The 25,810-nt window shown below is 41.7% G+C and overlaps 2 protein-coding genes across 2 annotated transcripts in view; one reads left to right on the plus strand and one right to left on the minus strand.

The window, feature by feature from the left end:
* LOC121487625 (kinesin-like protein KIF28P) overlaps window positions 1–4,206 on the plus strand; it is a 56,970-nt gene extending 52,764 nt beyond the window's left edge. The window contains exons 22-23 of the mRNA XM_041749527.1: window positions 174–330; window positions 4,006–4,206. Of these exons, the coding sequence (XP_041605461.1) occupies window positions 174–330; window positions 4,006–4,206 (358 nt within the window). The remainder of the gene's footprint in view (window positions 1–173; window positions 331–4,005) is intronic.
* A 2,452-nt stretch (window positions 4,207–6,658) lies between these two features.
* SCCPDH (saccharopine dehydrogenase (putative)) overlaps window positions 6,659–25,810 on the minus strand; it is a 35,531-nt gene continuing 16,379 nt past the window's right edge. Inside the window, exons 6-12 of the mRNA XM_041766035.1 lie at window positions 18,159–18,289; window positions 17,365–17,482; window positions 16,165–16,284; window positions 16,006–16,062; window positions 10,617–10,728; window positions 8,944–9,025; window positions 6,659–7,294 (exon numbers count right to left, since the gene is read on the minus strand). Of these exons, the coding sequence (XP_041621969.1) occupies window positions 7,189–7,294; window positions 8,944–9,025; window positions 10,617–10,728; window positions 16,006–16,062; window positions 16,165–16,284; window positions 17,365–17,482; window positions 18,159–18,289 (726 nt within the window). The 3' untranslated portion in view covers window positions 6,659–7,188. The remainder of the gene's footprint in view (window positions 7,295–8,943; window positions 9,026–10,616; window positions 10,729–16,005; window positions 16,063–16,164; window positions 16,285–17,364; window positions 17,483–18,158; window positions 18,290–25,810) is intronic.

Below are 25,810 nucleotides of genomic sequence, written 5' to 3' on the forward strand. Positions count from 1 at the left end.
TGCCTGGTAAGATTTCTTTTGGAGGCGTCTCAATGGGTGCTTGATAAATGCTGATGTAGAACACTGCCAAAATAAACACATAGACGCTTGGAGAAGCAGAGGATTAAATACATATTATCTTTTCTCACTTCCGCAGCACATGAGCCTTCAGATGCCCTGAAGGTAACTCAGAGCACAGCACACCTGCTGGCAGCCAGAGCCGAGAATGACAGGCTGGCTCCTCCAGCAGCCAGCTCCGACAGGGAGTTAGCCAATGCTCTCAAGGTCTTCTACCAAAGCATGAACACGGCAAGAGGACGGTTTCTCAGACTGAGACATTATAAACCTCCTGTAAGTAACCAGAATCTTGCAAGCAAAAGGAATCTCTCTGCATTAAACTTAGGCATTTGAGGGACCTGCATCTCTTGAGCTTGGGGAGGTGTGTGTGTCTCAGCAAAAGAGCGGGCGGAGGCCTGAGCAGTGTGTCCCCTGCTCTCTTGCGCATCCGTCTTTGCTTTTGCTTTTTTAGTCAAATAAACATCTGGCTGGTTCCCAATATGGCCATTCATTTACTTTGTGATTTACAGAGTATCCCAGAAATGCAAATTTGGTTTATTGTTATAAACCAAGTAAGATACTTCAGATTCAGAAAATGTGTGTGATAAAATTCAGCATCTATTTTTTTTTTTTTTAAGATTTTATTTATTTGAGAGAGAGAGATCACAAGTGAGGGGAAGGGCAGAGAGAGAAGCATACTCCTCGCTGAGCAGGAAGTCCGACACGGGACCAGATCCCAACACCCCGGGATCATGACCTGAGCCGAAGGCAGACACCAACTAAACCACCCAGGCGCCCCAAAATTCAGCATCTTACCATGATAAAGACTCTTAGCATATCAGGAATACAATGTGCATTCCTTACTTTGATAAAGGCAATCTTAAACTCGGAGTAAGCACGATGCTTCATGGCAAATCACCGAATGCTTTTCCTTTCCGTCAGGAAAAAGTGAGAGATGCCAGCAAATTTTATTTCTGTTTGCCATTGTCCTTGAGGCTCTAGCCAGTTCATCAAGGCAAAAAATACAAAGTATAAAGATTGAAAAGAGGAAAAACAGGGATCCCTGGGTGGCGCAGCGGTTTGGCGCCTGCCTTTGGCCCAGGGCGCGATCCTGGAGACCCGGGATCGAATCCCACGTCGGGCTCCCGGTGCATGGAGCCTGCTTCTCCCTCTGCCTGTGTCTCTGCTTCTCTCTCTCTCTCTCTGTGTGACTATCATAAATAAATAAATTTAAAAAAAAAAAAAGAAAGAAAAGGGGAAAAACATCCCAGTAGCAATAGCACATATTTATACAGTATTTATTGAATGCTTTACCGTTACTAACTCAATTCTACAACAACCCTATGTGGTAGGAATTATTAGCCTTATCTTGCAGTTCATGGCCTAAGGCACAAGAGGGGTAAGTAACCTGTGTGAGGACACATGCCTGGTTAAGCAGCAGGCCCAACCTCCAAACCCAGCAAGGTCACTCCACAGTCTATACCACTCCATGCTGCCTCTGTTTTTATTCCCAGAGGACATGTTAATGCAAATTAAAAATTCAGAAGAATCTATAGATTAAAAGAATCACAAAGTTGCTGAAAAATCAACACTTAAAAATTAACTGCATTTGAATATAACAGTATCAAATAGAACTGCTTCGTATAAAAGATGCCATTTATAATTGTATCAAATAAAGTACTTAGGCCTACAACTACCATAAAACTATGGACTTCTATGGAGGGAATTTAAAAACTTGCCTGAGGGATGTTGAAGAAGATATAAATAAAGAGCAAACCATGCCATGTCTCCCTGGTTTGGAAGATTAGCTCTTACAAATCTTGTCAAGTCTCCCTGAGATTCAGTGTAATCCCAAAGAAATGTTATGGGATCTTGTTTTTCCCCTTTCCAATCTTTATACTTTGTATTTCTTGCCTTGCTGAACTGGCTAGAGCCTCATGGACAATGGCAAACAGAAATAAAATTTGCTGGCATCTCTCACTTTTTCCTGACGGTCTGAAGCAACAGAAACAAGCTCATGCTCTGCTGGAAAGAGTGGAAGTTGGAACCACCACTTGAAACATTTTTTTGCCATTTACCTAATAAACGTAGAAGATGTGCCTACTCCCGAAGCCTGCACCCTCCTCCAGAGAGTCAGCTGGTTCTGCAGAGGATTCAGACTTTCACGCTCTGAAGCAGAGGTTGTCAAAGTGTGGCCCCGGCCATCAGCCTCAGAGATCATCAGTGGTTTTAGAAATACAAACCCTCCTAAACCAGACCTGTGGTGTGAGGCCCATTAATCTGTCCCCTAACAAGCCCCCCAGGTGGACTCTGCCTTAAATTGAAGTTTGAGAACCACCTTGCTAGGGATTCAATGTATATAATGGATTCATTTCTCTCCTATGTGTCTAGAACAGCCCTTGTTATATGCCATTCTTGAAAGAATTGAGAAATAGTCACTCAGATAATTTCCTGTCCTGTGGTTCAATGAGGAAGGGGCTGAAAAACTGCAGAAACCCATGCCTATATATGCAGTGGCTGCTGCTCTTAACAACACCCTCTTTAGTACCCCAAACTGGAAATGTCCCAGTGCACACCCACCCCCATACTGTTGTGCCCAAGGTTGCGAATCCGAGAAACCACTGAGGAGCCGACACCGATGCAAACACACGAGGGTTTATTTACAAGCTCGAGCTTGGGTCCAAGTATACCCGACACAGCGGAGCAGGGACTTGGACCCCGAGACTAAGAGGCGTAGCAGCTTTATAGGGGCCAGTGGCCAGTGGGATACACGGAAAGTTGCACAGTCATGTCGGTCCACACTCAGGTGGCCAATTGAATTACATTTTACCCTATAGTACCCATTTGAACTGGCCTATTACTTTGGTCAGTTTTGGTGGGCACAAAGCAGGGTTACATTGTTATGAGCCGATTTCCGATTAGGGTGTGCCCAGCGGCTTGACTAGGGTGGGGCAGCGCCTTAAGCAATAAGCAGGTCATGTGGGGGTCATACAGGAGGTGGCGGGTGCAGCACAAAATGGAGTTAGTCCTGCTCTGCTTGTCCAGGGGTAGGGGATTTTTGTTAAATTTCCTGGGTCCCACAATACTGAGGAACACCATAGTGCTGTGAAAACGAACCCTAGCCACGTGCAACACGGTGAGTCTCAGCACGGACCATGCTGACTTGCAAGTCACAGCAGATACCATCCAACGGGACTCCATAAATGGTCAAGAAACAGGCAGGAGACTGTCTAGGGCTGCATTCCAGGTGACAAGGCAATGATTATCCCATGAGTCAGGCCTCCCCGCGGGGAGAGAGAGAGGGAGTGACCAGGAGGGGCTGGAGACGCAGAGCTCTTTCTGGAGGTGTATTCACTCTAACACATTACAAGTACTGGTTTCTGTGTTTATGTCACAACAAAAGAAAAACTGGTTAGGCGAAAGACACTATAAACAAAGCTCAAAATAAGCCACAGCCCGTTTGTATTATCATCAATACTACGTGGAGTAGTATTTAGAATATATAAGCAACGATTTTAAGAGAAAGACATAGAAAACGAATTGGGAAAAAAATGACCAGGGTACCTGAGTGGCCATTTGGTTAGTGATGCAGATGAGCCAGGCCCCACAGGGACAGGCTGGGTGCTGGCCGTCACCCTCGAAACTTGCTCCCCTGGGGCGGGGGACACAGCAGTCCCCCTGCCCTACCCATGGAGTATCCCCACCCAACCCAGTCCGTGCCAGACCTCAGAACTTCAACAGTCGGAGGAATGTAAGTTATCCCAAACCAAAAAGCCCACATTTGCTCCCGTGTCTCCCTGACAGCAACCAACTGAGGCTGACGGTGCTGGAGGACTCACCGCCTCTGCTGGCAGCTCAGCATAACACACCAGCCCCAGGCACCATCCCGGGCACCCTGCTCACACCTGCACGCTTTTCACTCCACTGATGGGAGGCGATGGGCGCTTTCTCCCTTTGCTTTATTTTCAGGAAGATGACAGGATGCTCCGACCGTTTGTATACCAACAGTCACAGAGGCTGAGGGATGTTGGGGAGCTGCTTGATCGCAGTTTGCAGAGACTGAGAAGCGATGTTGCTCGTATAGCAAAGGAGAAGAGAGCGTGCCCACTGCATCCCCAGCAGCATCCACAGGCCAATGGGTCGCCCCAGGATTGCGAGGAGCGCGCATAGCTCTGAGCTTGATGAACTTGGCCACCAGCCGAGCCGTGCGCACCACGCACCCAGCCCATTCCTCACATTGTTTCTGTTCTGCAATTTGGTTTAAAGTCATGTGAAAATGAATTCACATCCGGAGTGAAGGTGGGCCTGGAAGTGGGAGGCCAGCCCTCCGGGCGTTGAGACCCATCTGTCTGGGGCTAAATCCTATCTAATCGGTCACTTCCCAGCTGCAGTTTGAGGCAAATGCCTTCCCCTTGCTAACCCCCCATTCCTTATTATAGGGACATGAGAATAGTACCAAGTGCAGATGGTGAGTGAATGTAAACCTTAGAACAGAGCCTGGCACATTGAAGCCACTGACAAGCATTGATATTCAACAGTTTGAAAGTTCAAATAAAGCTGTTTTGAAAAATTTGCTGTCAGACCTAGAGACAAATGTTATTTTACCCCTCATTTTGTATCCTTGTTCCAGACAAATTGGATCTTCTACCTCTACTTCCTCTGCTTTCCTAAGCTTATCTGGAAACCATAGGGGGCGGGGGAGCAGCGGCAGTGGGGCCTGTGTGGTGCAGGCCACGTGGCAGAGGCAGAGGCTGCCAGTGCAATCTGCTGGCAATTGGGCTTGGGTGATCCAGGTTCCAGGGAGAACGGACGGGTCTCCGCTGAGGGCAGACGGGCACTGGGTACTCGGGGGAAAGGCTGTGGGGAGCCTGCCAGTGACGGCGGGGCCCCACGAGCAATTCTGTGTGCTGGGCTCTAGACTACGTGCTAAACATAGTAGCTCATTCATGACAATTCTCTGAGTCTGGCACAATCATCTCCCCCATTTTGAGGCTTTAAACATTAAATCAACAAGGCCTGTCCAGGCATCTGTGAGCAAGCATTGGGCTGACTGAAGGTGCCATTCCTCTTTTTTTTTTTAATTTCTTTTTTTTTTTTAATTTTTATTTATGATAGTCAGAGAGAGAGAGGCAGAGACACAGGCAGAGGGAGAAGCAGGCTTCATGCACAGGGAGCCCGATGTGGGATTCGATCCTGGGTCTCCAGGATCGCGCCCTGGGCCAAAGGCAGGTGCCAAACCACTGCGCCACCCAGGGATCCCTGAAGGTGCCATTCCTGATGGCAACAGCTGCTGCAGAACGGCCCCAGGCAGAAGCATAAGAACCCAGGAAGGAGGAAAAAGAAGTAACAACCCCAGTCCTTGTTCTCTGGAGTATGAAGTTAGGGAGATCAAACAGGAGAAACCTGAAACTCTGCTGGCAGGACAGTCTAGCAATGGCTTCCAAAAGGAGTCTCCCTAGGAAGGCGGGAATCTGGGCTGGTCATTTCTGCAAAATAACAGGACCCAAGGCTTCTCAGAGAGGCTTCGGTTCTATCTGCAGCTCAGGTTCAGGACTAGTGTACATGCAACTAAAGAATAACTCAAAAGCTTACAGCTTACAGGTGGAGCTCCAGGCGGTGATGGCAGCAGGAACCAGGGTCTGGAAAGCCTGTCAGTGAGGCAAAGCAGCTGTGAGGCCACAGGAAGACAGGAAGGCTTCTTCTACCTCCTGGGCTGAGCCTCAAAGTTCTTTAACCATCTGCAGAAATAACTGCAGAAGTAATATACTTTTTGCAAAAAAGCAGCTTGAGGAGCCCTGGGGGTTAAAAAGAAATCTGGATGAGACACACCTGTATCTCAAGCTGGAGGAAGGTCACACAGGTTCTATGTACATCAGTGTCCATGTAGAGCCGGACACAACACACGCCACCAAGCTGGGAAGAACACAACCGGCAGCCTCACCCAGAGGCTCCCAGTGCACACCTGAACCACAGATTCCTCAGCTCCAACCTGCAGACCTCCCGCCCGCAAGCTGCGGGGGCCACTGGGGAGCCCACTGTCATGTCAGGATTCTGTCCCGGGGCTGGTCATGGCCTCTGTTGCTCCTGAACACCTTCCTGATTTTAGAGAGGATAAAAACTTTTCTACCAGCCCACCAATTAGGACCCAACCCAGGCCAGGGCAGAGGATAGAGCATACACCATAAATCTCCCTCTTCAAGTTAGACAGCCTCTGCTGATAGCCTCAGGCAGCACAGGAGGCTCCCTCCAGACAACTCATGTTCTTATCTGTGCCATGCTTCTCAATGCAGAGTAGAAATTTCATAGAGGCAGTGGCTGTGTCCTCTTTATGTAGCAAATGGCACAGAACACTATGTATGTGTTTATCATATGCTTATTACCAAAGGAAAAAGTCCTTTGCCTTATTTTAGGGCTTCAGGGGAAAACCTAGTTAAAATACAAAAAATAAAGAAATTCACTTCTGGTCAGGCAATGAAAAGAACAGAAACTTACCAGCTCTATCTTTGAAACCAATCACAGGTACAGAACCAGAGAAAACAAATGACAGGCCCAGTTATGAGCAGTACACAGGTCAGACCCCTACCCTCAAATACCTAGGGCAGGTCCAAACACAAAGCCACTGTTCAAATGACAATCCTTTATTATTCAACTTAGGTAACAGTCAAAAAATCAGTGTAGATGGGTGAAAAACTAAGCTAAAATAAAAATTTAAAATGTAGTTTCACTTGGCAAAGGCCCAAACAGTATGTAGAGAAATTCATCTGAAGGTGAGATCCCATTCAACATCTAGGCAAGGGGAGCAGCAGTCCCTGCCTCCATGAACACCAGCCTGCGGGCCTTGTCTGCAGCCTGTCGGCAGCACGGAGAGGCACCCACCTCACCTCTGGTCTGTCAGTTCACTTAGAGGAACTGAGCATGAATTCTCCAATGAAAAAGTCAGTATTAGTTCTCTCACAGCAATAAAATCACAAAGCCAGCTAAGATTTGAAATTTAGGGTAAGTGAGCACAATTTCCTGCTTTTAATGTGTATATATTTTAGATTTGACAATCTTTTTTACATACAGTCAGGATACAGAAGAATTTCAAATTTTACATTAAAAAAAAAGCCGTTAATTCATGCATTCTATGCCTTCAGTTAATTCTTCAAATGTTTAGACTTCAGAGCTGCTAATGACACTAAATTCAATGCCACGTTGGTTGAGTCTGTCAATCAACTTTGTTCTGCAGAAGGCTGCTCCAGGTGTGAAGACCCCGCCCCTGTAAGACAAGAACAAGATAAAAACAGTGCACAAAGCCATCTCTGGCCCTCTTCTGTTGTAGTGTCATTAGCTGGAGGCCTAGCCATCGAGCCATCAGCACTCATGAAAACCTTCACTCCACCATAAACTAGTTTGGGTTCCATTCTTAAACTCAGCCAAATGAGCAAGGCGCCATAACTCAGGAAGAAACCAGCAGCCCAGCAAACTATCTCGATGGGTTTCCACTTCTAGTGAGACTGCCCCCATGATACTGCTGTGTGTTTGAGGGGACACAAGGGTCATCGATGCTGCTGTTGATAAAGTCAGTGCTCAGACTTGAGAGGATAAAAAAGGACCTGGGTGAAATCATCTTTGGCAACAGATCATTATGAGAGCATAAAGAAGACTTAAACTGGATGAAAAAGAAGTTTCTTTAAACAGAATGACTAAAAAAAAATTAAAAAATTAAAAATTAAAAAATAAACAGAATGACCGACATTTTATAAAATGCTAAATGCTTTCAAATGGTACAGCTGACTCTTTTTTTTTTTAATTAATTTTTATTGGTGTTCAATTTACCAACATACAGAAAAACACCCAGTGCTCATCCCGTCAAGTGTCCCCCTCAGTGCCCGTCACCCATTCCCCTCCAACACCTGCCCTCCTCCCCTTCCACCACCCCTAGTTCGTTTCCCCGAGTTAGGAGTCTTTATGTTCTGTCTCCCTTCCTGATATTTCCCAACATTTCTTTTCCCTTCCTTTATATTCCCTATCACTATTATTTATATTCCCCAAATGAATGAGAACATACACTGTTTGTCCTTCTCCGATTGACTTATTTCACTCAGCATAATACCCTCCAGTTCTATCCACGTTGAAGCAAATGGTGGGTATTTGTCGTTTCTAATTGGGTACAGCTGACTCTTGAACAACATGGGATTGAACTGCGTGGGTCCACTTACATGTGATTTTTTTTACCATACAGCACTATAAATGTATTTTCTCTCACGATTTTAACATTTTCTTCTTCCTAGTTTACTTTGTTACAAGATTATAGTATATAATATATATGTCAACAACATATGTGGGTTTTTGACTATGTAGGGGGTCAACTGTAGAGTTATTTGAAAAACTTTAATTAGGATTCACTTCATACTGTTCTAGATCCTATCTATATTTATTTGTTCCTAAGCCTGCAGGTCCAAGACTCATTTTTAAAGTTGGCCTACTTTTACAGTAGCGGCTACATCCTCCAGTAACAGAGTCTACTTGATAAACATCTAGCCAAGACGCCATGAATCAATGCACACTTGCCCTCTGGGCTCCCCACTGCCAGCAGGGCATCATCAGGACTGACCAGAGGCTCTTGATAATACCGTTTGACAACACGGACCTTTTCTGAGCAGCTGACTCCAGCCCTGAGCTATTTTTATGAGGAACTAAAGTCAACCTACCTAAGTCTCAAATCTCTGTCTCCTCTTGTTTATCTCTGTGCTGTCCTTAGGCCAGTAAGAAACTATCCCTCTTACATGTTTAATTTACCTGTATCTTTGGATCAAAGGTACTGTAAATGCTTATGTGTAGACCCAATGCCTGAAAACTGAATCAAAATAAGCTAAAATATGACATAGATAAAAACAAGGAAAACCACAAGGAAAGTAGACTCACGTGTTAGGAAGATCAGAGGTATCGTTTAGAAGTGTCATGGCTGCCTGGACCATGGCTATGGGGGTAGCCACGTAGCCAGCCTCTGCAGAACACAGTTGATCAAAGAAAACTCTTAATGAAGTAGGCATTCAACAACACTCAAAAATCAAATGTAGATTTTATCTCTAACTCTAGGTATACAGAATTGTCTCAATAAATACTCTGTCCACCTAAAACTAATAATTAACTAGTACTTTACTAGTTTAAGTTAGGATGTGTTAGTAAGTGCTTTAATTTTATTATCCTCACTTAATTTTCCTAACAATTACATGAAGTTAGTCCTATTTTTATCCCCACTTTCCAGATGAGGACAATTGAGGCACAGGCTGGAAGCCAGGCACACACGGGGAGCTGCACTGCCTCTGAAAACGTCCAAAGCCAATGATCCTCACTTGTTTCTCCAGTAACACACCAGGCTCCACTTAAAAAAAAAAAGGTTCCATTTCTTTAAAAGAACTGAGTAGCTTTAAACGAAGTCTAACTTTAAGAAGAAGTAGCTTTAAAAGAAGTCTATAAACAAGTGGAACTTTAGCGTTTACAATTCTGCCAAATAATACAAATACAGTGAAATTATCTTAAAAAGCCTGGCAGGGAGTTCGAAAAGAAGGGAAGGCACAAAGATACCTTTTCCATCTGGCTTGACTAAAACTGCAAAGCAGACACCCTCTCATCTCTCAGAGGTGATGGTATCTAAACTGATAATTGTACTAGAATTCACAAGTAGGGCTGTCTCTGTAGGATTCTATCAAATGTATGCCAAAAGTTCTTGAACTTTTTTTGGGTGACAGATCCTTTCAACCACCCATCAAAAGCTTTACCCTCCCCAGAAAAATGCGCATGGGCACACACATTTTACAAACAATGTTAGGGTGTTTACAGAGTACAAAGAAACCTTGGCCCACAGCTTTATAACTACACTGCTTTAAAGTGACTATTGAGGGACACCCAGGTGGTTCAGTGAGTGAAGTGTCTGCCTTCAGCTTGGGTCATGATCCTGGGGTCCTGGGATCGAGCCCCACATTGGGCTCCCTGCACAGCAGAGCGTCTGTTTCTCCCTTTCCCTCTGCTCTCTCCCCCTCCCCACTGCTTGTGCTCTCTCTCTCTCTCTCTCAAATTAAATAAAATCTTTTTATTTTTATTTTTTTAATTTATTTATGATAGTCACAAAGAGAGAGAGAGAGAGAGAGGCAGAGACACAGGCAGAGGGAGAAGCAGGCTCCATGCACCGGGAGCCTGACGTGGGATTTGATCCCGGGTCTCCAGGATCGCGCCCTAGGCCAAAGGTAGGCGCTAAACCGCTGCGCCACCCAGGGATCCCCTCAAATAAATAAAATCTTTTAAAAAAAAGTGATCCATGAGTATGAGAATAAATAGCAATCAGCCTTTTCTTACTCATGTTAAAATATGCCACAGAATTATGAAATCATACTAAAATAAACCAGGAGGGTTATGCTAATAAAATTAAATTATAACCATTTCAATCCTTCCCTTAACAGAATAATTTATATTATTAAATAATTTGTGCAAATTTATTTCTAAAATTATTAAGCTTTAAGGAAAAAACATTGTAATACTGCTTTATACCTTAAGACAATGTAAAACTCCCCAGGATTCTTAAGTCATATGTGAATTACCTGGTCCTTTCACCTGAGTACAAATTCTCATATTTGGTTTGTTCTTCTCCGGACCAAAGCCTTGACTGTATCCTTGACCAAAGAATGTCATTGTAAACGAGGCGGCATCCATCTGAGAAAAAAGCAGGCAAAGGCTTTACTTAATAAATATGTCATTTCCTCCCCGAACACAGTAAAACCTACTATGCTACCTCAATAGGAGACATTTTCAATAGATGAAAACATTAACATTCTGCCAGAATGCTCTATCATCCTTTAGGCACGAGGCAAAAATAAATTATTTGAAGACGCAAGTTTTGATGAGGGGGAGGAAGGCGGTGAGGAAGAGGGATGTGGTGCAGACGGTTCTTAGCCTGGGGACTACGTGAGGACAGCACCACAAGAACAAAGTTTCAGAGGAAAAGCTGGAGGTAGTTTTTATTTTAGTTTGGTGGCAGTAGTCGAATGTGGTAATCTGGTTTCAGATATCTCTTTGAGGAGATCAGACAAAAACAGCCAACAAGCAATGGAAATATAGGCGATACAGAATTGTTCCACTTGGAGATGTAAAAACGGGACTCAAAAAATTAAATTCTAGAAGTCATCTTTCACAATCATTAAATTTAGAAATAAGGTAATGAAGAATTCAGTTGTGGTCAACAAATTTTTATTACTGAGACATCATTAAAATATGGCTCCTATCTTTTCTGGAGCTGACAGTTCAGTAGGGGATTCATGTGTGTATATATACATATAGATGTAATAACAACATGTGACATGAATTAAAAGATGCAAGACTTGTTCAAAGGAGGGTATTACTAAATCTGTTGGGGAGGACAGGGCGGGGTTTGAAGTGTGTACACACAGACACTCTAACAGAAGTGCACTACACAGGACAGTGGGGTGGGCACCAGAAAGGAGAAACCACCATTTAAAGACAAGAAGGTACGCAGCATCATGGTGGAACAGGGTGACGCTCATCTGTTAAAGGTACAGACAAGGTCTGACACAGGCCAGCACTTGTCTCCTTCCCTCCCTGAGCACAATCCTCTCAGGATGGGCATATATGTTCAGCTTCAGAACAATTTTCAATAGTCTCCAGGCTGTTACTACCGATTAATCAGAGTTGGCATGAAAAATGAAATCTATCTGCCATCCAGGACTAGATGATCAAGGACCTTACTTCTCCAGAGATGAACTGAATCAAAATCACCCAAACCTGACTTGGAACCCATCTACCTCCACACTAGAGACCACAACCTTGGCAGCGCATTAACATAATTGGCTTTTTAAAAAAGCCCAGTGTTCAGGCCACATTCCCAACCAATCACACTCAAATCTCTGTCATTGGTTTTGGGCTCTTTGTTAAAGTTGAGAACCACTGTTCTATACTTCCAGGCCCTATTCCACACCTACTGCATCAGAAGATCCAGACGCAGGGTCAGGACATGTATTTGGGAAAGCTCCCGGGGGCATTCTACTACATACAATCCCAGGTAAGAATCATTGACCATGCAGTGGTCAGGGAAGTAGGTCAGATCTGTCTTTGATCTTAGCAGTGAGAAGACTGATAAGGGATTCATATCCATATATGGATAACTCCTAAAACTCAACAATAAAAACACAAACAACCAATTCAAAAATGGGCAAAGAATTTGAAGGGACATTCTCTAAAGAAGACCTACAAATGGCCAATAAGCACATGAAAAGATGCTCAACACCAACCACTAATGATGGGGAAGTACAGATCAAAACCACGATAGATACCACCTCTCACCTGTGAGAATAACTACGGGGGCACTGGGCTGGCTCAGCTGATGAAGTGTGTGACTCTTGATCTCAGGGCTGTGGGTTTGACCCCACCCTAGGTATAGGGATTACTAAAAATAAACTTTAAAATAAACCCAGGAGGGATCCCTGGGTGGCGCAGCGGTTTGGCGCTTGTCTTTGGCCCAGGGCGCGATCCTGGAGACCCGGGATCGAATCCCACATCGGGCTCCCGGTACATGGAGCCTGCTTCTCCCTCTGCCTGTGTCTCTGCCTCTCTCTCTCTCTCTCTCTCTGTGACTATCATAAATAAATAAAAATTTAAAAAAAAAATTTAAAATAAACCCAGGAAACAAGTGTTGGCAAGGATGTGAAACAATGGGCACACTCGTGAACTGTCGATGGGAATGTAACATGGTGTGGAGCCCTGGAGAGGATGTGGAGAAAGGGGAACCCTCCTGCACTGTTGGTGGGATTGTGAACTGGTGCAGCCACTCTGGAAAACTGTGTGGAGGTTCCTCAAAGAGTTAAAAATAGACCTGCCCAACGACCCAGCAATTGCACTGCTGGGGATTTACCCCAAAGATACAGATGCAATGAAGCACCGGGACACCTGTACCCCGATGTTTATAGCAGCAATGGCCACAATAGCCAAACTGTGGAAGGAGCCTCGGTGTCCATCGAAAGATGAATGGATAAAGAAGATGTGGTCTATGTGTACAATGGAATATTACTCAGCCATGAGAAACGACAAATACCCACCATTTGCTTCGACGTGGATGGAACTGGAGGGTATTATGCTGAGTGAAATAAGTCAATCGGAGAAGGACAAACATTATATGGTCTCATTCATTTGGGGAATATAAAAAATAGTGACAGGGAATAAAGGGGAAAGGAGAAAAAATGAGTGGGAAATATCAGAAAGGGATACAAAACATGAGACTCCTAACTCTGGGAAACAAACTAGGGGTGATGGAAGGGGAGGTGGGCAGGGAGTGGGGGTGACTGGGTGACAGGCACTGAGGGGGGCACTTGATGGGATGAGCACTAGGTGTTATTCTATATGTTGGCAAATTGAACTCCAATAAAAAATAAATTTACAAAAAAAAAAAAAAAAAAAAAAAAAGAATTACCACAGGATCCGGCAATTGCATGTCAGGATATTTACCCCAATGAACTGAAAGGAGGATCCTAAAGATATATTTGCACACCCATGATCAAAGCAGCATTATTCAAAATATTCAAATGGTGGAAGTAACCCAAGTGTCCATGGATGGATAAATGGAAATGGGGTACATATATATGGTATGTGTGTGTGTGTGTGTTTGTGTCTATAGGAGGGATGTCTATGTGTGTGTGTGGGGGGGTCTGTGTCTGTGTGTTTGAGGGGTGTCTGTGCGTGTGTGGCGTGTGTATGTAAGTGTGTGAAAATGAACTACTATTCAGCCTTAAAAAGGAATGAAGTCTGGCACCTGCTACCATGAGGATGGACCTTGAGGACATCATTCTCAGTGAAATAAGCCAGTCACAGAAGGACAAATACTGTGTGACCACTTGTATGAGGCACCCAGAGTGGTCATATTCAAAGAGAGAGTAGAACAGTGGTTGCCAAGAGCAGGGGGAAGAGAGGAAAGGCAAGTTATTGTTTAGTGGGGACAAGGTTTCAGTTCTGGGAGAGGAAAAAGTTCTGGAATGGACAGTGGGGATGGTTGCACAATAATACAAATGTGCTGCATAACAACTTGGATTTGCATAATATGAGTATTTTGAATACGGTATTGATATCACTGCACTTAAAAATGGTTAAGATGATAAATTTTATGTTCTGTGTACTTTACCACAACTGTGGATGAGAGGGAAAAGAAAACAAGAGAGAGGGTAGCCCGGGTGGCTCAGTGGGGTAGTCCAGGTGGCTCAGCGGTTTAGTGCTGCCTTCAGTCCAGGGTGTGATCCTGGGGACCTGGGATTGAGCCCTGGGTCGGGCTCCCTGCATGGAGCCTGCTTCTCCCTCTGCCTGTGTCTCTGCCTCTCTCTCTCTCTTTCTCTCTCTCTCTGTCTCTATGAATAAAAAATAAAAATAAAAAATAAAACAAATAAAACAAGAGACAGCTAAGAGCCTCAGCTAAGGTGGGTATGATGAATTTGGAGAAAAATATAGAATTATGCCTATGTTTGTGATGGTGCAAATGACTGTGCCCCCAACAGAGATGGGAAGTAAAAGAAGAGGAGTGTTTGGGGGAAAGAAGTTCAGATTTTGACACGTTCAATTCAAGTACCCGAGACATATCCAAGTGATCTACAGATCTAAGAAGGTTTGCTGAGAACACAGCTCAGATGACTCAGGGACAGTGAGTGGGCTGAGGGTGGAATCTGGGGGGAGGTCAACACATAAGGAGTAGTCCCCTCAGAAGTGAGGGTACAGCAGAGGAGGAGAGGAACAGAGTGGACCCTTGGAAGAGTGATGTTCTCAGAAGCCAAAGGAAGTGAGTATTTCAAGAAAGACAACAATATCAGAGATCACAGCACTCAAAACACTCAGCAGTATGAAGACCAATGTCGACTCTAGCAAGGGGACAGTAGAGGGTAAGGGAAGGCCAAGGACTGCTTTCTGGGTTGGCATGAGCATAGGATGAGGAGAGGCAGTGAAAGATCAACTGAGGAAGTCAGCAGTGAAGACTCAGGCTGGAGTGATTCTCAGGGCTGCCACATTCTAGCTGTAGGAACTTGGCAGGAACACCCGCTCTGATTACGTCCTCGGCTATACAAAGCGGCTATTACCTCTACCTACGTGGTCATGGTGTAAAGCACTTGGCTCTGTGCCTGCCACACAAGAAGTGCTTGATTTTTAAAGAGCCCACGGGGTGGATTTGTCTCATACAGAATCCTTTCCTGAGAGGAACAGAGAAGGTAAAGATGAGAGCAGTGGTGTGAGTCTGAGAGCAGGAAGCCGAGGGGCACACGACCCACGCTCTCAACTCCATCAGTGAAGCAGGAGTTGAAACTGCAGACACAGGGGGTCTGGGGCGAGGGGGAATGCTGAGAAAACCCCGGGACAGGAGATGAACAGATGGCTAATTATAAGCGATAGGATCAGCCAATGGTGCTACCGTTCCAGCGGGAGGAGGAAGAAGCATTGGCCTCATGCCCATCCTCTCAGTGAGGGCACCTCCCCAGTGGTGCCTGGTGCCAGCAGACCGCGCTCCTGACCAGGGTCTGCCCTGGGGTCCGTGAACCATGACAGGAATGAGCCTGGCGTGCACAGAAGAGGAAAGAGAAGGGAAATACTGGGAAGGAGGAGGTGTGGAGGAGAAAAATGAAGACTAAACATTTCTGAGGCCTCTAGGAAGAGAGTAAGACTCTAGAGCCAGATGACTGGGATCCCACCCCGGCTTGGCCATGGCCTTGTTCGCTGTAGGACCCTGGGCAAGTTTCCTAGCTTTTGTGCCTCAGGCTTCTCATTTGTAAAGTGGAGAGAATACCCACTCTAAGGTGTTTTAAGAGACTAAGCCACCTAATTTATGTGACAAACATAAAAGCATACTGAAACACAGTAAGTGCTCAAGTCTTACCTGTTATAGTAAACGCATTGAGGAAAAATAAAAAAATAAATTATTAAAGAGTTGTATACAAAAGGAAGGGTTACCTGTTTTTGTGTTGGACCTTGTTTTGAAAAATAACCAAAGGAGAAGAGCCATGGAAACTAAAGGAAAAAACAAAACAAAACAAAACCCTCAGTGATATTTTTTTTTAAAACTCATGGAAAATATTTCTAAAGACCTAATTTCATAAAAGTATCACTTACTTTTATGAGAAGCTGTCTGCCAATGCCACACTTCACAAAGAATAAAAAGAAAAGTCCTGCAAACATCAGCTTAATAACGGAGGTGATGCCTCCCACAGTCACGTAAGCAGCATACTGAACCTGGATAATGATGCGAGGTCAGAAGGTTACTCCCTACTTTTTGTAGACTGAGGAAATCAATAATGTTAGATATTTATAACTTACTCCATAGTCATCAACACTGAGCAAAAGCAGTTTCCACTTTATGAACATGTTATGCTTTAAAAGCTTGTTTAGAAACCAGACACTGGTAGCATATTGTTTATAGTAGAAATGGTTGCAAATGATAATTAGCTTCCTCTACCTGAACACAAAAGTCCCCATGATCCATACATAAAAAGACCACATGAACATATCTAAATTTAGTGATTACCTACTATAAAATACAGATTCTACTTACAACTTCTTTGAGAAAATAATCTTTTAAATTGAGAAAATAATCTTTTAAATGGAGAATATAATTTTTAAATAAAAGATTTAAAGAATCTTTTAAATAGAGAAAATAATCTTTTAAATTGAGATATGGTTTCCTCTTCAAGTCTCAGAAATGGGGGCAATCACTTCCCTCACCAAAAGGAATGTCACTCCAAAGGTTGGAGGTTGAAAGACATAAGAATTCAGACATCTCCACAAGCAACAGAGTATCCTTGAAGCTAAAACCCTCAAGTGGGTTGCTGGGTGTTCATGACACCAGCATTTCCTGGACGAAATTTGCTGCTGTTGTTTCATTAACAAGGTACGCAGCTGGCCAGACTTGAATTATGGGGGAGGCTATATCTGCCCCCATAAAATGCAAAATGCTTTATACACTACTGATTCTCACACTTCCAGAAACCAAAACCTGCATTAATTTAGCCTTCTTTTTTTTGCTTTGTAAACATAAAAATCCTAAACAGGTAGGAGGAGCAATAATGAATAGAATACTCTTCATTAAAAATTAAATCGTGGGATGCCTGGGTGGCTCAGTAGTTGAGGGTCTGTCTTCAGCTCAGGTTGTGATTCCAGGGTTCTGGGATTAAGTTCTGCACTGGGCTCCCCGTAGGGAGAGCTTGCTTCTCCCTCTGCCTATGTCTCTGCCTGTCTCATGAATAAATAAATAAAATCTTTAAAAAAAAAACCCAAAAATTAAAAAAAAGTTTAAATTAAATTGTATGCACTTACAGGCGATTGCTCCAAATTCTCATGCAAGTAACGCTGAGTCCGCCTCACAACAGACACATCCGCTCCCAAGAAAGGAATAGAATAGCTATTCAGTTCTCTGCAGTAAGAAATTGGCCACCTGTAAGACAGACCCATGAAGAGTATGCTGTATTTTCTCTACTCACAGTTAACTTGGCAAATTTCTGAATAAAAAATGGAGCTTTTCTCAGGGCAGTAATGACAACAAAGATGGCAGGTCTGCTCTTCACTTGATCTTAGCCAAAAGGCCAAGAAGCGATGGCAGGTCTACTCTTAATTAAAATTTCTCTCAGTATCTATCCTGTGTTCTCTACACCTGCACCAAACCAGTGACGAGTGGACAGAGCAGTATTCTTCACCAAGGGCACAGGACAAATATATTTTACCCCATCAATCTCTTTAGACGGTACTGATAAAAAGAATGTTCAACAGCCAAACCCTAGTATGAGTTTAGAGTTCTCACATAAAAAGTTTTCACAATCACATTTTAAAATGGCAGTTTTACTGCATAAAATTTAACTGATATTTGATTTTGAAAATGATAGTGAAAAAAGGCACAAAAATCCATTTTATTCCAGAATACAAATATATTATTACATATGAAGTACTTAAGCTTAGGATAATACATTAATTATATTTTATTTAGCTAGGAAGATAATCCTGAACTCACTACAACAGTCTCAGGCTTTTCTAAGTGGCATACTTTATTAATAACCACACTAACAGCAATATACTTAGACTCGATATACTAAAGAAGAGATTTTGAGTTAATATACCTTCTTTTCAATTTTGGACCAACAATTGGGACAGGTTTCAGATTTGACTCGTTTCGCAGTTTTTTCAAATTACTCTGATCTCCAAAACCATAAACTGCAGACTTCCAGGTACCGTCATGAATGCACAACCCCTAATAAAAATTCAAAAGGTAAAAAAACACGACTTACGGGATAATTACTGAAATATAAAACCAAGGAATTTATAATGGTTACAGAGAACATTTTGCCTCTATTTGAGGAAGCCATAATCTCTTATTTAACAGTCTTGAGAGGAATTTTCAGGCAGGACTCACACACACTAGGTTGATCACATTTGATATTTACACCCACGTATACTCTTTCTTCTTTCTTCCCACCATCACTTATGCTCCTTTCAGTATGGCACTGAGTTGCAACTCTGCATTTTCACTCAACTGACCATACTCCTTCAAAATTAACCTAATTCCTATCCCTGTGATGATTTCCCTAAATTTCAAGATGTGTTCATGAGCCTATTTATGCACACATACATAATGTACACACCTATTCTAGCCCTGTCGTCCTTGGTGCCCCACCAACCCCAACACCCCTTACTATAACCCCAAGCTATATAAATATCTTCCACATAAGTCTTGTTAAAATACTTTTTTTTCATTTTAAGGCTTATTAATATGATTTATATTTTAATTTCTTTCACTTCAATTTCTTTCTGAAACTGTAGCCAGAATAGAATCCTTGCTTATCTTACCCAGACTCATTCATTCACTTATTTCCCACCTTTCAGTGCTTCCCATTTTTCTAACATAATTACCCTTCCACCACCCTCACCTCCAATGCCCATTAGAAGCAAGGGACAGAAAGGAGAGTACAGGCAAGGATCTAACCTGGGGACTCATTAGTGCCCAGGCTTCTTTACCTAACTTCTATGTGGGCCTTTTAATTCTCTGTTATGTAAATATTTTATGCTTCATTTATAACTTTAAGTCCTGCCTTACATGTAGTTTAACTTGTTTGAATGAACAGTTATTAGAAATATTAAAAAACCAAGTTGGTCACAAGATTTTGAAGGAGGAGTATCATCAGTAAAGCTCATGTGAAGATACTGTTGCTTGTTAATAAGCAGGATAAGAGAAACAATAAAAGCATCAGAAGATTCAGGTGTTTATATCAGAACTTTGATGACAATAGAAGGCAGAGAGACACCAAACTTAGCTTCCATTTTGATAAAGATTAGTATCTTCTGTTGTGTTAAAACAAACAGGGTTGGAAGTCTGAGATGTTCTATGTGAAACTACTCTAAATCTGGGTTTAGTCAATGTGATTTGCAAATACAGAGATTCCCAGGGGCACCTCACTGGCTCAGTTGGTGGAGCATGTGACCCTTGTAGAGATTACTTAAAATCTTTAAATAAAAATTGAAAAAAGACTTACAAATACCAGAAGAAAACAGCTTGTTGAAAACCTAAGAATATCCTCTTATACAAATAAGCCATCAAAAAGGACAAATTACATTCCAGTTTTAAAAACTGTTTATCTTGGCAGCCCAGGCGGCTCAGCAATTTAGCGCCGCCTTCGGCCCAGGGCCTGATCCTGGAGACCCGGGATCAAGTCCCATGTCAGGTTCCCTGCATGGAGCCTGCTTCTCCCTCTGCCTGTGTCTCTGCCTCTCTCTGTGTGTGTCTCTCATGAATAAATAAATAAAATCTTAAAAAAAACTGTTTATCTTACTGAAAAACAAAGTACACAAAACATAAATATACAATTAAATGAAATTATGAAACAAACAACCCTGTAGCTCAGAAGGTCCTCCTGTCCCACTTTCATAGTAATAAAGACAAATACTTGCTTTTCCTTAGAGTTTTACCACCTAAGTATTTCTAAACAGTACAGTGAATTTTGCCTGTTTGTAAACTTCACAGAAATGGAAATACACAGCCTATATTTCTTTGAGTTTGGCCTTTTATGCCCAAAACTGTGATGTTAAAATTCATCATGTGTTAGAAATAACTCCTACTCTGGAAATAAAAATTACATGGAAACAAATGAAAATGAAAATATGACAGTCCAAAACCTCTGGGATACAGCAAAAGCAGTTCTAAAAAGGATGTTTATAGCCGTACAGGCCTACCTCAAGAAGAATGAAAAATCTCAAATACACAGCCTAATCTTACTCCTAAAGGAGCTAGAAAAAGAACAAACAAAACTCAAAACTAGCAGAAGGAAGGAAATAAAAATTAGAGAAGAAATATATGATACAGAAAACTAAAAAGCAATAGAAGCAATTGAAACCAGGAGATGGTTCTTTGAAAAGATCAACAAAATTGATAAATCTCTAACCAGAATCAGAGAGAGAGAGAGAGAGAGAATTTAAAATCACAAAAGAAAGAGGAGAAATAATAACCAACACTACAGAAATACAATTTTTAGAGAATATTATGAAAAACTATATGCTAACAAATTGGACAACCTAGATGAAATGGATAAATTCCTACAAACATATGATCTAACAAAACTGAGGCAGGAAGAAACAGAAGATTTGAACAGACTGATTACCAGCAATGAAATTGATCAGTTATAAAAAAAACTCCCAATAAACAAAGTCCAGGACCAGACAGCTTCACAGGTGAATTCTACCAAACACCTATTCTTCTCAAACCATTTCAAAAAGTGGAAAAGGAAGGAAAACTTCCAAATTCATTCTATGAGGCCAGCATTACCCTGATACCAAAGCCAGATACAGATACTACCCCCCCAAAAAAGAACTACAGGCCAATATCTCTGATAAACATAGCTACAAAAATCCTCAATAAAATACTAGCTAACTGAATCCAATAATACATTAAAAAAGTCATTCACTACAATCAAGCGGGATTTATTCTAGGATGCAAGGATGGTTCAGTATTCCACACATCAACCATGATACATCACATAAATGAGAGAAAGGATAAAAACCATATGATCATTTCAACAGATGCAGAAAAAGCACGATAAAGTACAATATTCATTACAAAGTATGTTTAGAGTGAACATACCTCAGCATAATAAAGATCATCTAATGAAAAACCCACAGCTAACACCATCTGTAATGGGGAAAAGTTGAGAGTTTTTTCCCTAAGATCTGGAATAAGGCAAGAATGTCCATTCTCACCACTTTTATTCAACACAGTACTAGAAGTCCTAGCCACAGCAATCAGACAACAAAAATAAGTAAAAAGCATCCCAACTGGTAAGGAAGAAGTAAAACACTTAACTATTTACAGATGACATGATACTCTATGTAGAAAACCCGAAAGACTCCACCAAAAAACTGCTGGAACTGATTAAAAAAAAATTCAGTTAAGGGGCACCTGGCTGGCTCAGTCAGGTAAGCAGTTGGCTCTTGATTTCAGCTCAGGTCATGGTCTCAGGGTCCTGGGATCAAGTCCTTCACCAGGCTCTGCAGAGTCTGAAAGAGGATTCGAGCTCTTCCTCTGCCCCTACCCCCACTCACCCATGCATGCACTCTCTAATTAAAAAGAAAAAAATTCAGTTAAAGTCACAGGACCCAAAATCAATGCAAAGAAATCTGTTGCATTTCTATACACCAGTAATGAAGAAGAGAAATCAAGGAATCAACCCTATTTATAATTGTACAAAAATAATAAAATACCTAGGAACAAGCTTAACCAAAGAGTGTTAAAGACCTGTACTCTGAAAACTATAAACACCAAGGAAAGAAACTGAAGATGATACCTAGAAATGGAAAGACATTCATTCCATGCTAATGGGTTCAAAGAACAAATATTGTTAAAATGTCTATATTATCCAAAACAATCTACAGATTTAATGTAATCCCTATCAAAATACCAGTAGCATTCAGAGAGAAACAATCCTAAAATTTGTATGGAATCTCTGAGGCACCTGGGTGGCTAATTGGTTAAGCAGTCAACTCTTGGTTTCAGCTCAGATCATGATCTCAGGGTTGTGGGATCTAGCCCCATGCTGGGCTCCACACTGAGTACGGAGTCCTCTTGAGATTCTCTCTCCCTCTCTCCCTCTGTTCCTTCCTGCTCATGCATGCTCTCTCAAAAGAAAACCTTAAAGTTGGGGATCCCTGGGTGGCTCAATGGTTTGGCATCTGCCTTTGGCCCAGAGTGTGGTCCTGGAGTCCTGGGATCGAGTCCCATGTCAGGTTCCCGGCATGGAGCCTGCTTCTCCCTCTGCCTGTGTCTCTGCCTCTCTCTCTATGTCTATCATGAATAAATAAATTTTAAAAATCTAAAAAAATTTTTTTAAAAAGAAAACCTTAAAGTTAAAATTAAAAAATAAAATTTGTATGGAATCTCTAAAGACCCTGAATAGCCAAAGCAATCTTGAAAAAGAAAAACAAAACCAGAAGTATCACAATTCCAGACTTCAAGTTATATAGACAAAGCTATTGTAATCAAAACAGCATGGCACAAAAAATAGACACAGATCAGTGGAATAAAACAGAAAACTCAGAAATAAACCCACAATTATATAGACAATTAGTCTTTGACAAACCAGAACAGTATCCAGTGGAGAAAGTCTCTTGAACAAATGGTGCTGGGAAAACTGGACAACTACATATAAAGGAATGAAACTGGACCACTTTCTTATACCATACACAAAAAGAAAACCTCAAAATGGATTAAAGACCTAAATGTGAGATGTGAAACCACAAAACCCCTAAAAGAGAGCACAGGGAATGTCTCTGACATTGGCTGTAGCAGTGTTTTTCTAGATATGTGGCAAGGGAAATAAATGCAAAATTAAACTGTTGGGACTACATCAAAATAAAAAGTTTCTGTACAGCAAAGGAAATAATCAACAAAACTAAAAGACAACCTACTGAATGGGAGAAGATATTTGCAAATGACATATATCATAGGAGTTAGTATCCAAAATACACACAAAAAACTGACACAATACCCAAAAAAAACCCCCAAATAATGCAATTAAAAAATGGTCAGAAGGGGATCCCTGGGTGGCACAGCGGTTTGGCGCCTGCCTTTGGCCCAGGGCGCGATCCTGGAGACCCGGGATCAAATCCCACGTCAGGCTCCCGGTGCATGGAGCCTGCTTCTCCCTCTGCCTATGTCTCTGCCTCTCTCTCTCTCTCTGTGTGTGTGACTATCATAAATAAATTTAAAAAATTTTTTAAAAATGGTCAGAAGACATGAACACACATTTCTCCAAAGACATACAGATGGCCAACAGACAGACTCATAAAAAGACTCATTATCAGGAAAATGCAAATCAAAACTACAATGAAATATCATTTCACACCTGGCCGAATGGCCAAAATCAACAACACAAGAAGCCATAGGTGTTGGCAAGGATGCAGAGAAAAAGGAACCCTTGTGCTCTGTTGATGGGAATGCAAACTGGTGCAGCCACTTGGAAAACAGTATGGAGGTTCTTCAAAAATAGAGGGGATCTCTGGGTGTCTCAGCAGTTTAGCGCCTGCCTTTGGCCCAGGGCGTGATCCTGGAGTCCCGGGATCAAGTCCCACGTTGGGCTCCCTGCATGGAACCTGCTTCTCCCTCTGCCTGTGTCTGCCTCTCTCTGTGTCTTTCATAAATAAATAAATAAAATCTTTTTTAAAAAGTTAAAAATAGAACTTCCCTATGATCCAGCAATCACACTAGTGGGTATTCACACAAAGAATACAAAAACATGAATTCAAAGGGATACATGCACCTGATGTTTATTGCAGCATCATCTACAATAGCCAAAAACTGGAAGCAACCCAATTGTCCACTGATAGATGAGTGGATAAAGAGGATATACTCATACACTTTAGCCAAAAAAAAAAAAAAAAAAAAAACAAAACAACCTCTTGCCATTTCCAACAATATGGATGGAGCTAGAGAGTATTATGCTAAGCGAAGTAAGTCAGTCAGAGAAAGACAAATAGCAAATGATTTCACTCACAGGTGGAATTTAAGAAAGAAAACAAGTGAAGGGAAAAAAGAGGCAGAGAGGAACTAAGAAACAGACTCTTAACTCTAGAGAACATACTGCTGGTCACCAGAGGCGGGCAGGTGGGGGATGGGTGAAACAGATGATGGGGATTAAAGAGTGCACCTGTCATGTTGAGCAGCAGGTAATGTATGGAAGTGTGGAATCACTATGTCATACACCTGAAATTAATATAATACTGTATGTTAACTACACTGAAATTAAAATTAAAAACTTAAAAAAAAGGAAAAAAATAACTCCTGCTCTACAGCTGGCCTTTCCATTTTCTAAATGGTATCTTTTTATAAACAGATATTCTCAATTTTAAATGTACAGAAATTTATCACTTTTTCTTTATATCTAATGCCTTTCGTGTCTCTTTTACAAACCATTCAATACAGCCTGGTGACAATAGTTAATACTATATTGCATATGTGAAAGTTGCTAAGAGAGAAGCTTAAAAATTTTCATCACAAGGGGGTGCTTGGGTGGCTCAGATGGTTAAGCATCAGGCTCTTGGTCTCAGCTCCAGGGCTTGATTTCAGGGCTGTGAGTTCAAACCCTGTGTTGCACTCTACACTGGGCATGGTAGGCCTACTAAAAAAAAAAAAAAATCATCACAAGAAAAACAAATTTCCAAGTATGTATGGAGATAGACGTTAACTAGATTTATTGTGGTAATCGTTTTACAATATACTGCAGTATACATAAATATCAAATCATTCTGTTGTACACCTCAAACTAATTAAATATTATATGTCAATTATACCTCATTAAAAAAACAATAAAATATATGTGTGTGTGAGAGGAAAAAAAGTAATTCCTAACCCAGAGGCCATGAAATACATGTCATCTTCTAGAAGCTTCACTGTGTTGCCTTTTGCACGTAGGTGGGTAATTCACCTAAACCTGATTTTTGTACATAGTGCAAAGCATGAATTCAATTTCATTTCTCTCCACTTGGATATTGAGTGGTCCCAGCATCATCTCCTAAAAAGCCCCATTCCCATAAATCAAGTGCTCACACATGCATGAACTACATTGAGCTCTCTCCTCCGTTCCAGGCCTGATGTCCCACTGCTAATTAAGTAAGTCTTGATATCCAAGAGCATCTTTCTACCTTTTTCACTTCAAGAATGTCTCGATTATTCTCAGCCCTCTGCGTTTCCATAAATATTTTAGAATTAGCTTGTCAACTTGCACACCATAACAAAGCAAAACAAACAAACAAAAACCTGTTTCAGATTCTGATTGGAATTACATGGGATTATAAAACAATTTGAGGAAAACTGACACTGTAACAAAATGAGTCCCCCTAATCAAGATTATAGTGGATCCTTCCACTTACTTGTTTTCCTTAAGGTTTCCAATCATGTGTTATAGTTTTATCCACAGAAATATTGCACATTTTTCTATTACCAGTCTTAGGTACTTAATTTTTTCTATGCTAATAAGAATGGTCATTTTTTTTAAATTTCATTTCCTAACTGTAGCTGGTATGTAGAAATGCAACTGATTTTTGTATTAATTCTGTGTCTAGCAATAATAAAGACTAGAATGTAAATAAATGAAACAGAATAGAAAAATAGCAAAAATCAATGAAATCAAATTTCTTTGAAGAAATCAACCAAATTGACAAACTTGGTGTCAGACTGACAAAGCATTCAAATTACTAAAATATGGAATGAAAGAAAGAACATTACTACCAA

The sequence above is a fragment of the Vulpes lagopus genome, chromosome 1, assembly GCF_018345385.1.
Source record: "Vulpes lagopus strain Blue_001 chromosome 1, ASM1834538v1, whole genome shotgun sequence".
NCBI classification, from domain to species: Eukaryota; Metazoa; Chordata; class Mammalia; order Carnivora; family Canidae; genus Vulpes; species Vulpes lagopus.